The sequence below is a fragment of the Nicotiana attenuata genome, chromosome 8 (assembly GCF_001879085.1).
Source record: "Nicotiana attenuata strain UT chromosome 8, NIATTr2, whole genome shotgun sequence".
NCBI classification, from domain to species: Eukaryota; Viridiplantae; Streptophyta; class Magnoliopsida; order Solanales; family Solanaceae; genus Nicotiana; species Nicotiana attenuata.
In genome coordinates this window covers 20,313,897-20,330,211 of record NC_031996.1, presented here as the reverse complement: position 1 = coordinate 20,330,211, position 16,315 = coordinate 20,313,897, and the positions used below count along the sequence as shown (strand labels likewise).

Here is a 16,315-nt window from a genome sequence, read left to right as displayed (position 1 = left end):
GAAATAAACTTCATAAACTTACGTATTTTCTGAGACTCATGAATAGATGGTAGAATAATAAAATACATGGGAAATCAAGAACGTAGGTACCTCTAGTATTTCTATGAATAGAGTTATTTTTGAAAGTTGTGCCGTTTCTCGTTTCATTTGTATCATAGGGATCATGCCAAAAGGAAAGAAGGGGTAGCCTTAACATACCTGAGTCGATTCTCTTGACAATCCCTCTAATACATGTCTTTTGCGAAAACACGTAACGGCTGATCGAAGTAGGGGAAAATTCGTATGATAATCTTGAGAAAGATTGTACCGTGCTCTCTTAGAATTGCAAATCCCGTTGCTATTACGTAGTATAACTTCGTATGAAATTTTGTTGAAGCAAAATTACGTTGCCATAAGCATTGTAAAGGATTCGTTATGAAGTCTTGTTTGAGAATCTCACCTGATACTTAGAAAGCCAATCTATCTCACTTCATAATGTAGGAAAGGCTTTTAAGATTATGGGTTGTGGGCCCCACATTCTTTGTGATGACTAAGCCACAAAGCTCTTTATATGTGCCACCTTACTTTGTGAATAACGAGTCATTTGATTGATTATCTCTTGCTGTCACGTTGGGGTTCAAGGGCTTATCCAAAAGATCTTAATTAATTATCCACCAGTTTCTTAATTAACTTGTTAATCTCCCATTAACCAATAATTAACCAATTATCTATCTAATTAAGAATTATGCCAAATTACTTAAAATACTACTCCCTTTTAACACACTTTATACATTTTACTATCATGTTCATGTGGTACCTTGTATGACACTAGTCCATAAATATCGGGTATTATAGCTTGGACCGTATTTATCCCAAAATATCAAACTTCGACGAAACTCATCTTCTTCGATTTGCTTACCCTCTCACCTTCACGAACTTGTTTGAAATAGCATAATACTTATAACCTCAAAAATAATCTCATTCCCGAGCTTACGTCGATTAACTTATGACGGAACTTTAGCGTACGAAAATGCAGAATGTAACATGTCATTTCCGAAGCTTTCATCAATTTACTTATGGTGTACTTTTACGTACAAAAATATGGGGTGTAACAGTTATTGAGGATGAGAATCGGAGAGGATCGTCAGGGCATAACTCTGTAGGTCTCAACTCGTTAGTGGAAAGAAATGACATTATTGCACTTTGGAGTGCTAAAGGACCTCAGACGCAGAAACCTAGAAAGAATTTCAATATACAGTGTGAATTCTGTAAAATCAAAGGACACAGTAAGAAGAATTGTTATAAGTTGATTGGATATCTAGCAGATTTCAAAGGCAGAAGGAAGCAAGTGGCTAATTTAGCACACTTTGGTAACCCTGCACAATTTGGGAATCATGCACAACATCAAGGATAATACACGACCATTGGGTCCAAATGTGATCATCACACCAATGCAGGGTACACAGGATTAACAACAAGTTATGAAGGGACAGATAGAGATGCAGGATTGAGCATGCCAATGCCATTCACTCCAGAACAATATGATCAAATTCTGAAGATACTACAGAAGGATAATACACCTGGGCCTACAACTAATGCAACAGGTATAACTGGTTTCTAATGCTTGCAAATGCAGTTAGTGTAACTAATTCTACTGATAGTAAAGCAAATGATGATAAGTGGATAGTAGATACAGGTGCAACAGATCACATGGTTTAAAATAGTGAAATGATTTCTAAGCCCAAACAGTTGTCTAATAAATGTATTGGTGGAAAGGTTCATTTACCAAATGGAGATATCTTGGGCATTTCTTGTGTATGAAGTTTTGAGTTAGATCAAGGAATTATATCCAATGTGCTTTGCATCCCAGGTTTTAAATATAACCTACTATCAGTATCGAAAATGACTAGGGAACTAAATTATTGTACGTTGTTCTTTTCTGATTTTTGCCTAATGCAGGACCTTCACACTAGGAAGGTGAAGGGGACTGGTAGATTGAAAGTAGATCTATACTATAGGTGAAGGGGACTGGTAGAAGTGAAAAATTTGGAGCTAGAGTAGAACCAGCAGAGCATATGGGATACTCATCTACTCAAAAGGGTTATAGACTATATAGTCCTACTAATAAACATTCATTGTAAGCAGGGATGTATCCTTTAAGGAGTCCATTTTTCCTTTCAAAACAGCAACATTCACGGACAGGAGGCCTAATGTTGAGCACTTTGTTGATGTTGACGATGCATCATCATAGATCCAACCCCAGAAGTCTCAGAGATAGCTCTTGATTTAGCAGTTGCACCTCAACCTTCTCCTGAGGTTTCCTCAACTCTTAACCCTGATGTTTTAGCTCCTGAGGTGATACAACAGCCTCACCTCACATCACCTCCTGTAGTAGTGATGCCACACCCAACTTTGGCTCCCTTACATGACATGCCAGAAGAGGTTCTAAAGAAGTATACTAGGACCTCAAAACCACCTGGCTGGCTCAATGATTTTGTTCATGGAATGCCAAAAGCTAGTCCTTCTAATGCTTTGGGATCAAGCTACCCCATGTCTGCCTACATGTCCTATGCCTCTTTATCTCCACCTTACTTCAAGGCACTTTTTTCTTTTCCAGCTGTTACAGAACCAACTTCCTATGATGATGCTCTTCAAGATTCCAAATGGATTGCTGCCATGGATGTAAAATTGTAGGCTTTACAGGATAACGACACCTGGAGTTTAGTTCCCTTTCCAGCTGACAAGAGAGCTATAGGGTGTAAATGGGTGTTTAAGGTGAAGTACAATGCCAAAGGGGAGGTGGAAAAGTATAAATCTCGCTTAGTGGCCAAAGGTTACACACAACAAGAAGGTCTTGACTATCAAGAGACCTTCTCCCCCTGTGGTGAAGATGGTCAAAGTGAGGACTATTTTGTCCTTAGCTGCTATGAAAGGATGGAAGCTACACCAAATGGATGTCTTCAATGAATTTCTTCAAGGTGATTTACTGGAAAAAGTGTACATGACTCCACCCCTTGGTCTTCTAGGTGAGGGGGAGCCTCCTAGAGTTTACAAGTTTTAGAAATCATTATATGGGCTCAAGAAGGCATCTAGACAATGGAACTTGAAGCTCAGTGAGGCGCTCTCATCCTCAGGCTTTGTCCAGAGTCAGCATGACTATTACCTCTTTAGTAGGCAGTCTGGTTCTCACTTGGTCATTATCCTGATCTATGTAGCTGACCTCTTAATCACTGGTTCCTCTCCTCAGTTGATTCGGGAAGCTAAAACTATGCTCCAATATCACTTCAAGATTAAGGACCTGGGGGAGATGAGATACTTCCTTGGTCTTGAAATTGCAAGGAGCAGGCATGTCATTTTGGTTTATCAAAGGAAGTTTACTCTTGACCTCATTGCCACACTTGGTCTTGCAAGTTCCAAACCAGCTTGCACACCTCTAGACACAAGCCATAAGTTCACCAGTCCAGAGTATGATCAAGCCAGTTCGCATGGAAATTTAGGTCCTGATGAATTGCTTAGTGATCCAAGCAACTATCAGAGACTAGTGGGGAAGCTGTTGTACCTTACCATTACAAGGCCAAGCATCAGCTATGTTGTACAGAACTTAAGCCAGTTCATGCATAAGCCAAAGAAGTCACATATGGAAGGAGCATTAAGGGTGGTAAGATACCTGAAGAATGCACCTGGTTTGGGGGTTCTACTATCATCTCAGTCTTCTAGCCAACTCACAGTATATTGTGATACAGACTAGGCGACATGCCCAATGACTAGAAGGTTAGTGAGTGATTTTGTCATAACCTATGTGACTCTCTTATCTCTTGGAAGTCCAAAAACAAAATACAGTGTCAAGAAGCTCTGTAGAAGCTGAATACAGAAATATGGCCAATTCAATAGTAGAAGTGGTCTGGTTGACAGGGTTGTTCAAAGAGTTAAATGTGGACTTATACTTCCAGTGAAGTTGTATTGTGACAGCAAAGCAGCCATTCAAATTGCAGCAAATCCCATCTATCATGAGAGGACCAAACATATCGAGATCGACTGCCAATTCATTCGAGAGAAAATCCAACAGGGCCTAGTTCAGACTGCACATATCTCTACAAATTTGCAAATAACAGATGTATTAATTACCAAAGGACTAGGGAAGGCACAACATGATTTTCTATTATCCAAGCTAGGAGTGTACAACTTATTCACACTACACAACTTGAGGGGGAGTATTGAGAACATAGACTCGAGGGTAGTTAAGTAGTTAATGTGTTGAAGGGTAATTATGTAATTTGAACATGAGTTAATTTAGTCGGTTACATCTATTATTAATACTGTAGCTTTATTCTTCAATGAAACAGTTCACATTTTCCAGCCCCTCTTCTCTCTTCTAACTATGACTGAGCTCCAGCTTAGATGCTGTTAATAGACTGTATTTGTAAAATAATTCTGGAAATATAAATGAATATAAATAGAAATGAACATAAACAGAAATGACATAAAACCAATTCGAGCCCACTGAATTCACAGTGTTTTCTTAAGGAATTTAATCCCCTCCTAGTACCCAAGGTTATGGATTATTTCCTCCCAGGATAGAACGAATTACACACTGGTGTAGTGGTACTTCAAACCCCAGTGTTTCAGCGAACACAAAGTTCGGTAGCAAATCACACTTACTTTTTACTTTGTTTGATGCTAAAAGTATGCAGAAGAAGGAGAGAAAACTCAGAAAATCGTAGTGAAATTCTGAGCAGAATAGTGTTGTATTTATAGCCAAAGTTGGGCTGAAATCTGAAGAGGTGCAACTCTTCAGAATGGCTATTTATGCAAAACGCCCACAGCATAAATGCCATTACATAAATGGCCATTTACTCAACAATAAAGAGGAAAAATTGAAGAGAGTTTGGATTTAATATTAATATTTAATATTAATATTCTGTTATTAAAATAAATATTTAATAACATTTCTGTTAATATTTTACTATTAACAAATAAATTTGGTCCAAAAAGTTAATCAATCAATCATTTGATTCCAAGCCGAAGCCGAGCGAGCGACGACGACGACGGCGCGAGGCTTGCCTTCTTCTCAACTCTTTAAGAGCTAGAAGAAGAGCAATTGCTTATATACCAATAAAAAGTCTCTTCCTCTTCCAATATGGGACAATGCCCATTTGCCGGGGGGGGGGGGGGGTTCGTTAAAAGTTTCACTCAAAAATTTACTATTCCTCCNACGATGTACCATTCCGTGCGAATTCAATTGATTATATATGAGGAAAGAGAGTAAAAGCATGAAGGGTGATGCCGTGCACATTTTATTATTCTAATTGCTTTGGTGAGGAAAGAGAGTAAAAGCACGAAGGGTGATGCCGTGCACGTTTTCATTATATTATTGCTTGGTGAGGACGAGAGTAAAAGCACGAAGGGTGATGCCGTGCACTTATTTGATTTCTGCTTCTTGTTGACATTGTAGTTATGTTGTTCCTTTCCTTACTTGATGCTTTATTCGGAACTATTATCTCCCCGCAACATGTTTCCCCCTCCCATCCTTACTTATTTATTTCTGTTTTACTTTCCGATGTACATTATATAACTGCACAGGTTTATTTGGTAGACTGGTCCTAGCCTCGTCATTACTTTGCCGAGGTTAGGCTAGGCACTTACCAGCACATGGGGTCGGTTGTGCTGATACTACACGCTGTGCTCTTTTGCGCAGATCCAGGTCCCGGACAGCAGCAGTAGCTCGGGAGCCAGCCTTCAGTCCACTGAGGCACCGAGGTAGCCTTGCAGGCGTCCGCAGGCCCGACGTCTCCTCTATCTTTTATTTCATTTTGTTATCCCATGTATTCGAGACAAACAGTGTTATATTTCTTTCAAACGGTTGTATTTAGCACTCTTAGTAGTCCGTGGATGATGTGACACCAGTTCTTGGGTAGAGGCACATGTTGAATTCCGCATCATTGTTCAACTTATTTAATTTAAGTCTTCCGCTTTAATTTGATATTCCGCTGTCATTTAAATATTTAACGCTTGTTGTTATGATTGATAAAAGGATTTAAAATGAAATAGGTAGGAGTTTATGATTTGTGGCTGGCCTAGCTTCTACGAGTAGGCGCCATCACGACCCCCGAGGGTGGGGAAATCCGGATCGTGACAGACCTATAACCATATTACCAACTACACACCTTTTCTTTTCGGAGGTCCTATTATCCCCCTGAACTATTTTAAAGTAAAATTGTTTACCCCTTAAAAAGCTACAACCAGATGCGTACAAAATGGTGAAATACACGCGCCTAAAATGTGTATTTCTTACTTAAAAACTATTTTTCACCGTTTTCTCCTTCTTCCTTATTTTTCTATTTGCAGACCTTCATTACCATATCCGACCAAAAGGCAAAAGCCTCATTTGATGCGTTTTATATAATTCCTTGTTTGAGATTGTCATATCTGGCCGGAGAACGAAATCCGACGAAGACCCTTGCTCCGGCGAAACTCCATTGTTGTTGACCGTTTTTACTGTTCGTAGGTTCTTACTGAGTCATGCTCGTTGCTCCCTCTAGTTGTAGCTCTGTTTCTTTTATTAAGCATATCTGCTTTTGTTTTCTAGGTTGATTTTGCGTTATATTGGATTTTTGCTCCGGCATTTCGCTGTTGAAACGATGTCCCCCTTGTTCGTGCGAGAAGAGGTTTAGAAGACGAAGGAGACTAATTAATTAGATGTGATTAATTATGTAATGTCTAATCAAAAGATGACATTTGTACATGTTAATCAATTTTAAAATTATTTTTGTAACTTCCACTTGCCCTTAAGAGAGTGTGCACACTCTCTATGCCACGTGAGCACTTAGGGTGATGTTTATTACACTTTAAAATAGTTCAAGGCGGTAATAGGACCCCCGAAAAGAAAATGTGCGTAGTTGGTACTATGATCATAGGTCGGGGAGGATTTTATGCATTATCCCTTTTACCCGTATACAATAACTTAAACTTTTTCAATCCAAACTATATAAATATAGTCCCTATCTATCTCTCTCTCTATATATAGACTATATTTATGATTGAAAAGAAATGGTGAAAAACAAAAACGAGAATAATAGGTGAGTGATACTACATATCAATGTTTTAAAAGGCGGGGGCGAGAGACGAGGCGTTTTACCTCTGACGAGGAGAGACGTAAGCGCTGAAACATGGGGCGTAAGTCCCACAGATCTTTAAATTTTACTAATTTCAAGAATTTTAAGATAGTACAAAATAAAAAATAATTATAAAAATTACATCTTTATAACAAAAAATCTATTTAAAATATTTATAAATTATAATTCGACTATGAATAATACGAAAAGTATGACATATATCATAATATGCAAATTAGTTGCAACGTAGTTACAACTCAAACATCAAAAGTAATGTATTCGATATGAAATCTTATATGTAACTCTTAAGGAGTAATAAATCTTGAAAGAATTTTAATATTATAATTTGATATTTTACTTAAAATACTCCTTTCATTTAATATGATTTCTATTTGAAAGAGAATTTATGTAAAAACATAATTCACAATTTAAATATGATTCTCTAGCATCATTTATTTTGAAGTTTTAACAAGTTAATAAACTGACACATAATTCATCATACAATATCATGATAACTAATTATTTGTAAATAGTTACTAGTTAATATTGAGATATTAAATTAATAAGTACTGTATCTTGTAAAAGTGAAAAAATAATATTTAGAAAAATAATTATAAAAAAATTATGGACTATTATTTAGTAAAGTCATAACAAAAGTTAATAACTAAATACTTTTGAAAAGAAAGATTTATTTAAAATTTACTATCATAGTAGTCTTAGTGGATAACGTGCAATAATTTTTATTTTAATTATGACATAAAATACTCTCAACTTAATGATTTATGATTAAGAAAAAAGTAATTTTTAATAGTCAACGATTTGGTAAGAAAACTTGAGGATTTACAAGTTTAGTTACATACAATTGCATAAAGTTCTATTAGGCGAGCCCAGTACCCTGGGCGTTGGGCGTGTCCGGGGCGTAAGCCCTGGTGGCCAAGATGTAAGTCTCACGGAACTAAGCCCCACACATAAGCCCAGGGGCGTTTTACGAGTGCTCCGCCCCGGGGCGACCCCCGGGCGAGTCCCAATTCTGCCTTTTAAAACAGAGGGTCGGATATTGTTCGGATCGAATCCGTATAATGAAAAACGGATAAATTATCCGACCCGACCCATATTTAATACGGATAAGACTTCTTGCATATGTTCACTTTTGGGAGGATTCTTAGCTAGGGTTTGGCCATAGATCCCAAATTGATTTTGAAAAATCTGATTTGGGTGAAGTTTGGTTTGAAGTTGCAAATGTGTTTGGACATACGTTTTCAAAACATATTTTCCAACTTTATTTTGGAAAAACATGTATATAATTCCCAAGTTTTGGGATTTTGGCCCAAAAACAGGCTCATTTTGGGATTTGGCCGAAATGTGGGCAAAATTTATGGCCAAACATGAGTTTTGAAAATAAATCCCAAATTTATTTTGGCAAAACTCATGGCCAAACGGGGCTTAGTCTCCCTAATTTGAGAAACCTCCAATTTGAGACTTTACAAATGTAAAAATTACCCATTAATTATCCATTGGTTACCCATATCCATTTTCTAAATGGATAATATGGTTCTTATCCATATTTGACCCGTTTTAAAAGTTCATTATCCAACCCATTTTTTAGTGAATAATATGAGTGGTTAATTATTTTCTTTTAGCCATTTTGCTAATTTTATTTTAATGCAAACATTATGATGAAAGAACGTAACTTTTCTTTTACAAGAGGTCAGAAAATATCTTGATGTTTAGATAATACTCCTATTAAAAGATGTAAACTGACACGCTCTCTCACACTTTCAAGAAAATGACGACGGTATTTGGAATTCAAAACCTCTTAAATTATAAAACCCCCGTCTCTTGCTCTGTTAACCATTGGATGACAAAATCGGAGGGGGTAAACATATGATTAGTAAAATTCCTAAATGGTCATAGATGACAAAATAAATTAGCAACAATAGCAGAACATTTAAGGTACTAGAAGCTTTAAACATAAGAATCTTGCTAAAACTATTTATGAAAGAAGAAAATAAAAGGAAGGGGAAAAACATCTTCTCGGTGAATCTTACAACGTTTTCATATCCTTTTTTATAATTTATAAAATTAAAATAAATATCTCGGTGGCTGATTTTCATAGTAAATATTGAACAAAAACAGAGGCGGAGCTAGTATTTGAATCTTATGGTTCGAGATTATAATCCTTTTAAGTTACTGTGTTCTAAATTAATAATTCGTACATATTTATTGGATTTTTTAATACAAATACACAGGGTTTAAATAAAAGCTACTGGGTTCGGCCGAACCCGCAACTAATCCGCCCCTGAACAAAACATAAAAAGGTTAATTAACTTCCCCCAAACACAACTAGTAAATCAACTTTGCTGAAGAATGACGGGAACAATTAATTTGTAGGTTATGATGCAAGAAAACCCACCTCTTTTCATTTTCCAGAACAGAATCTCAAGTTGCTCAAAGTGCATGCATTGTATATTCATCTCTTTTTATTTAATGTTGTTTAGAGGTATCGTTGATCCTATAACATACCTGTGGTTTGCTGTCATGTATATAATATTATTATTGTCAACTACCGATATACCATCTGCATATTCTGTTAAACATTTACTGTATATAGTTTATGGAAAGTATTCATATTGTTGCTAATACTACCTATTTTTATTTTATAATTTTATGTTAGCTTTAACCCCTTAAATTAAACGCCACATCCATTATTTGCCTTCCCTAAATTTTGATTATGGAACAAGTTCAAATGATAAATATGCCATTTGATATTGAAATACGTCTAGGTTATTTCATAATCTTCAATTCTTGTTTGGATTTTGTTTTTACAATTTAACTTTCAAAAGATATGCAAAGAGATGGAAAATTGATGAAGGCAATGGTCTTTTTTTTTTTTTTGCTGTGAACAAGCATTTTATTTATTGAGAAAAGTTACAACAACACGTACTACCTTTTTTGATACTTGTGATTTAAAATAAATTTTGGGCATTTGCATAATTATAAATCATCTCATTAAGGGTAAAAGTAGAATTTTAAATTTAAATTATTTTTAAATATATAAATATAACATTTTTCTTGAGACAAACTAAAAAGAAATTATATCGTATAATTGTGACAGAGAAAATATACTTATTTATATATTAAGTTTAATAATTATTAATTTCTTGAAGTATAGTTCAATTTGAATTTGGAGAATTATGAGAAAATATTATTGTCTGCCCTGATCTGCTCTTAACCCAAGAGGGTTTACTAACTTGTTTAATGCAACTCGTTTCATTTGACTATTATTCCGAAGTATGTGCTGACACTGCTGACCAAACCACAACAATGACAGACTGACAGTGAAGAATCTGAATATCCAATTCCTCTTTCAACCCTCTCCCTTCCTTCTAGTTTTCTCTACGTCCCCTCCACTTTTTTTTGGTCTTTCTCTCTCTATATATTGGCGTATTTCAGCACTGTCGTCTTAGCGCGCTCACATTTGTTCCCTTCCCTTAAAACCATTTCCCACACCTAATCAACTTTTGAGGAGCTATTCTCTTCATACTTGAATCTTCTTCTGTCCTATTTGGATTCTTTTTCACTGTCCCCTGCATCATGTAATTCTGCTAGATTTTATTTTGTGTCGTGCATTGTGTTCTTTTGAAGTTTCCCCAGAAATATTATATTGTGCCAATTAGAAAATGGTGTATTTTGCTACTACAATGGCTTGCTGCCATTCCCTATAGTACTTTAATTGTGCAGCTCTTCCATTCCCTAGTACAGAAATCTCATCAAATTCGTCAACTTATACAAGTCCAACGACTTTATTATCTGCCCAAATGGAAGAGTCGTTTGTCCCATTTCGTGGAATCAAGAATGATCTACAGGGACGTCTGCTTTGCTACAAGCAAGATTGGACCAGTGGAATCAAAGCTGGCTTCAGGTACACCACACTCACTTCTTCTACTATCCAATAACCAACTGTATGTTGAGCTAAATGTCTTCAGTTGACTAATTCATAAAATTACTTGTTGTTGTTGTTATTCAAGTACTAGTACTTGTTAAAAATTCCATGTTGGTTGAGGGAATTAATTGATGTCTCCTTATCTATATGGTTTTGGGTAATTCTTAGATAACTTTTTAAGGTTATGTTAAAACGAGGTCCATAGTATCGAGCTACACCCATCCTTATTTCTGGTTTAACAAATGTTGGGCTTCATATCACGTTGTCCACGCTCCAGATGGACGGAGCTAGAGAATGAATTACGGGTTTGGTTAGCAACTTTTGCTTAGGCTCTATACTTTATTATAAAATCCTTTAAATACATATAGCTATTTAATTGGGAACCTAGTAACTAAAACTAGGTGAAGGTTCGTGTCAAATTCAGAATACATAAACTTCAGATCCTGCCTCCGCCTCTGGCATGGGCATGAGAGGGGTGATAAGTGTCTCGCATTAGTTAAGTTAGGTCCGAAGTTCATTTTTTGCACTGTTATTTCATCAGACTCTCCTACCTTCCCCTCTGGCATGGGCATGAGAGGGGAGATAAATGTCTCACATTAGTTAAGTTAGGCCCGCGGTTCAATTTTTGCACTATTATTTCATTAGGCTCTCGTTATATGTTGATGAGGTTTAGCTTAGCTGAACAAGAAGCTACTGGTTTTCAGGATCTTGGCACCTACAACATACATATTCTTTGCCTCGGCAATTCCAGTGATTTCATTTGGCGAGCAGCTGGAGAGAAATACTGGTATGTTATTACAAGACTAGCAATTTGCTTTACAAATGTTTTTTTAAGTACTTAGACGGGCAGTTTAGAATTCTTTTCTGTTTCGTCCATCAATTTGAAAATTGATACTCAAAAGTCAACATTTGCAGATGGAACTCTAACTGCAGTTCAAACATTAGCATCAACTGCAATTTGTGGAATTATACACTCCATCATTGGTGGTCACCCTTTGTTGATTTTAGGAGTTGCAGAACCTACTGTCATAATGTACACATTCATGTTTAACTTTGCTAAACAACGTCCTGAACTAGGTCCTGGTCTCTTTCTTGCTTGGACTGGTTGGTAAGTACACATTCATCTTTTTTTGTCTGAACATGAATAACCAGTTAGTCTAATCAACAAGCTAATATCATTTTGATTTTCCAGGGTATGCGTCTGGACTGCAATTTTACTCTTCTTATTGGCAATATTAGGAGCTTGCTCCATTATTAACAGGTTTACCCGTTTGGCTGGTGAACTATTTGGCATGCTTATTGCAATGCTCTTCATGCAACAAGCTATCAAAGTAAGCGAAATAGTAGTACTATTTAATCAACTACCCTCCTTATTATCCAATCAGGAGGGCGTTTTGAATTACTTGAAAAAGAAATAACACTAAAATGTGTTACCTCGACTACTCCTTTCTGGTTATCGCGCTATTGTTTAGCTAAATGCAATCAAAAAAATAATTTTCTGTTCTGTTTTTACATTTATATATTAGGGCCTGGTAGAAGAGTTTCGTATTCCGGAAAGAACCAATCCTCGTTTAACAGAGTTCATGCCTTCGTGGAGATTTGCTAATGGAATGTTTGCCTTGGTTCTCTCCTTTGGTCTACTGCTAACTGCTTTGAAAAGTCGAAAAGCAAGGTCATGGCGATATGGAACAGGTAATTTCATCATGCTGACTAAACTGTCACTGATATTTGGATACCAATCGACCACTTTAGACTTGGATGACTTACCATTTTGTCTTCCGTATTTGCAGGTTGGCTTCGTAGTCTTATTGCAGACTATGGTGTGCCACTTATGGTTGTGGTCTGGACAGCAGTTTCCTATATACCATCCGAAAGTGTTCCTCAAGGAATTCCAAGACGCCTCGTTAGTCCAAATCCGTGGTCACCTGGTGCTTTTGAGAATTGGACTGTTATCAAGGTAAATGTTTCTTCCTTACTGATTTTTACTTCATCTCTAACTACCGTCTGTCTATATTTTTGCCTTATGGACAACTAACTCTGATATTCTGGTCATCTGCAGGACATGCTAAAAGTGCCAGTCCTCTACATACTTGGTGCTTTCATTCCTGCAACTATGATTGCTGTGCTTTACTATTTTGACCACAGTGTGGCGTCTCAACTGGCACAGCAGAAAGAATTCAATCTTAGAAAGCCACCTTCTTTCCATTATGACTTGCTTCTTTTGGGGTTCTTGGTATGCAAAAAATCATTTTGCTACACATAGCTTTAGCTTCCACATTTTGCTTCACCTTCCACATATATGTTTCCTTTAACATTTCTCTTCATGTTTCGCTTTGGGATTCTTGGTTGTAGACACTAATGTGCGGCCTTGTTGGTATCCCTCCATCAAACGGTGTGATCCCACAGTCCCCAATGCATACAAAAAGTCTGGCCACTCTTAAACACCAGGTAAATTCCAGCTTAGTGAAACTACTTCACATCTGTTCTTCAGTTTCCAGTCCTCTGACGTCTATTAAGCAGCAGCAAGGCGACAAGTTGACTGTTATGTTCCCCTCGTCTGTAAATTATAGCAAAAACTAAGATATCCTTGTCGTGCAGTTGCTTCGCAACAGACTTGTTGCCACGGCACGCAAAAGTATGCAGAAAAACTCAAGCTTGGGACAATTATATGGGAATATGCAGGAAGCTTATCAACAGATGCAAACTCCTCTGATCTACCAAGATCCATCAGCTAGAGTATGTGACATGCCTCTTCACCGATTTATGAAGCTTAAAGTTTTGCTATCTATAACCATTACTACCTACTTGAATTTACCAAGTATTTCAATTATAGCTCATATAACAACTTGATTTCTTTATTTTAGCAGGGTTTGAAGGAGTTAAAAGAATCAACAATTCAGTTAGCATCAAGCATGGGAAACATTGATGCTCCAGTTGATGAAACAGTGTTCGACGTAGAGAAGGAAATTGATGATTTGTTGCCAGTTGAAGTGAAAGAACAGCGCGTCAGTAACTTGCTTCAAGCCACTATGGTAGGGGGATGTGTTGCTGCCATGCCAGTGCTCAGAATGATCCCAACCTCAGTGCTATGGGGATATTTCGCTTACATGGCCATTGAAAGTTTGCCAGGCAATCAATTTTGGGAGAGAATATTGCTACTATTCACTGCACCAAGCAGAAGATACAAGTAATTAACCCTTTTAAAAATGCCTTTAAGTTTATCTTTCCAATTGGTTTTTTAAGGTATTTCCTTAACAAAATGATGAATCTTGCTTGCAGAGTTCTAGAGGATTATCATGCCACTTTTGTAGAGACTGTGCCTTTCAAGAGCATAGTGACATTCACAATATTCCAAACACTATACTTGCTAGCTTGCTTTGGCATTACGTGGGTTCCAATCGCGGGGCTCCTTTTCCCTCTTCTGATCATGCTTTTGGTTCCTGTGAGACAATACATATTGCCTAAGTTTTTCAAAGGGGTACACCTACAAGATTTAGATGCAGCAGATTATGAAGAGTCGCCAGCTATACCATTCAATATTCCTACGGTAAATTCTCTATTCAGTAAACTAGTGTTTGATTGTAACTACATGAATTTTAGGACTTGAGGACTAATGACATAGCATGTAGGAGGGTGAATTTGGTTCAAGACCTTCCTATGCAGGAAGTGGGGAAATTTTAGATGAGATGATTACTAGAAGCAGGGGTGAAGTCAAACGCATTAACAGTCCGAAGATCACAAGCTCAACAGCAACTCCAATAAGAGATTCCAAGCTCCTTCAGAGCCCACGCATTCCAGAAAAAGTATACAGTCCGCAGATTAGCAAACTGAGAAGTCCCCTTTCTGGCGGAAGAGGGCCTTTTAGTCCGAGAAATGGAGAACCAAAGCCATCCAATTTGGGAACGAGTCCTCGAACATCAACTTCTAACGACTAAGAGACGATTGACTTCCTAAGATTAAACTAGTTTGATATGCCTGAAGCTTTGTATTTCCATTTGATTGTCTCCTTTTCCTGCATTTTAAGCAATGCATTTGGAAATGTACCTGTAACATTAGCCGAGTATTGATGTCTTAGAATGATAATAGTTGAGAAGTGTTTGTTTGTTCATATGTTTAATTTGGAGATAATATTAATAATATATAGCAGCTAAAGTGTATTTATCCATACTTACTTGTACAGCTTTGCACAAGTCTTTTTTCAACTCATATTAATCGCTTACCTGAAAGTGGAGTGCTCATCCTAAAGACAATATAACACTACAACAGTACTCTATTGTTTAAAGTTAATTAATTGCACATAACATATGGATCAGCTACATCCAAATCCAGATTCAATACTAATTAGGGTGAAAAAAGAAAAGAAGTCTAGGACATGAATAATGTTATAGATTAAGCAGTTTTTAGCTACATCAATGATGTTATTAGATTCCTGATTTGAACATGTGACAAGTATATCGGAGAGGATTAAGTTTTGAATGGTCAAAAGTTTGTTTCTAGATTGATCAGCATTGTGTCCGGGAGCTTCTTTCAGATCAATTTTTATGAATCGACAAAAAGTCAACAGTCGAATGATTTGTGATAGGAGGGGTGACTTGAATATAGCCAAGCATAGAGAAATGAAAAGAAAAAAAAGGTGATTATTAGATAAGAAGTCATTATGAAGGGTGGAAGAAAGCAAAGGTCAGAATTGAATTTGAGAAAGCATGTTATATGGAATTAGTGAAGGGACAATGAGAAGTGAGGGAAAGAATGTGAAAGCAATGGGAGAAGTTTGTGGGTTTCATGGCATTTGACTTAAATAAGTGGAAAACATAGGAGATCACTGTCTAATGATTTCAGGATCTCTGTTCTTTTTATTTTGGCCTATCTGAGGGAATAATGGTAAGAGTTGAAAAGTGAAGATTGAAAACGACCAAACTGAAGGCACCAAACTCAGGTGACAATTCATTTCACGTATTCATATGGTCGGTTATGACATGAGGCCTATGACTACGTGATTTAATTAGGGCCCACCCAGTTAGCCATGTCTAGCGAAATAGATGCTAGTGACACCAGAGGTAGAATTTGCGGGGTTTCAATATAAGGATTTTTTCTTTCCTATATAATATTTGAAACTTATTTACTAAAATTATCCAAATTTTGTATATTACCCACCCTAAACAAGTTTTTCCTACAATTTATATACAATCCATTATTAGTGCCTTAAATTAGGAGATTTAGTTACATCATTTTCCTTTTTTTTTCCTCTCCTCCCCTCAATTTTCCTATTTTTGCTGCCTCT

At 36.8% G+C, this 16,315-nt stretch overlaps 1 protein-coding gene across 2 annotated transcripts; it reads left to right on the top strand.

Moving 5' to 3' along the window:
- On the top strand, positions 10,407-15,199 carry LOC109231035 (boron transporter 1-like). 2 transcript variants are annotated; one of them, XM_019396560.1, is made up of 12 exons: positions 10,407-11,013; positions 11,739-11,821; positions 11,950-12,142; positions 12,227-12,365; positions 12,561-12,726; positions 12,825-12,991; positions 13,094-13,267; positions 13,387-13,482; positions 13,633-13,770; positions 13,899-14,221; positions 14,314-14,581; positions 14,664-15,199. In XM_019396560.1, the coding sequence occupies exons 1-12, from the start codon at positions 10,910-10,912 to the stop codon at positions 14,967-14,969; spliced, it is 2,157 nt and encodes a 718-aa protein (XP_019252105.1). In that variant the 5' UTR covers positions 10,407-10,909; the 3' UTR covers positions 14,970-15,199. The 2 variants fall into 2 exon arrangements, with proteins under 2 accessions (XP_019252105.1, XP_019252106.1); XM_019396561.1 differs by having other exon boundaries at positions 10,408-11,013; positions 13,902-14,221.

Bases quoted from the DNA above. Each gene is read 5' to 3' on its own strand.
- LOC109231035 (XM_019396560.1), top strand. From the start codon at position 10,910: ATGGAAGAGTCGTTTGTCCCATTTCGTGGAATCAAGAATGATCTACAG. The intron at 11,014-11,738 runs GTACACCACACT...ACTGGTTTTCAG, and splicing joins GGAATCAAAGCTGGCTTCAG to GATCTTGGCACCTACAACAT. The intron at 13,268-13,386 runs GTATGCAAAAAA...TCTTGGTTGTAG, and splicing joins TGCTTCTTTTGGGGTTCTTG to ACACTAATGTGCGGCCTTGT.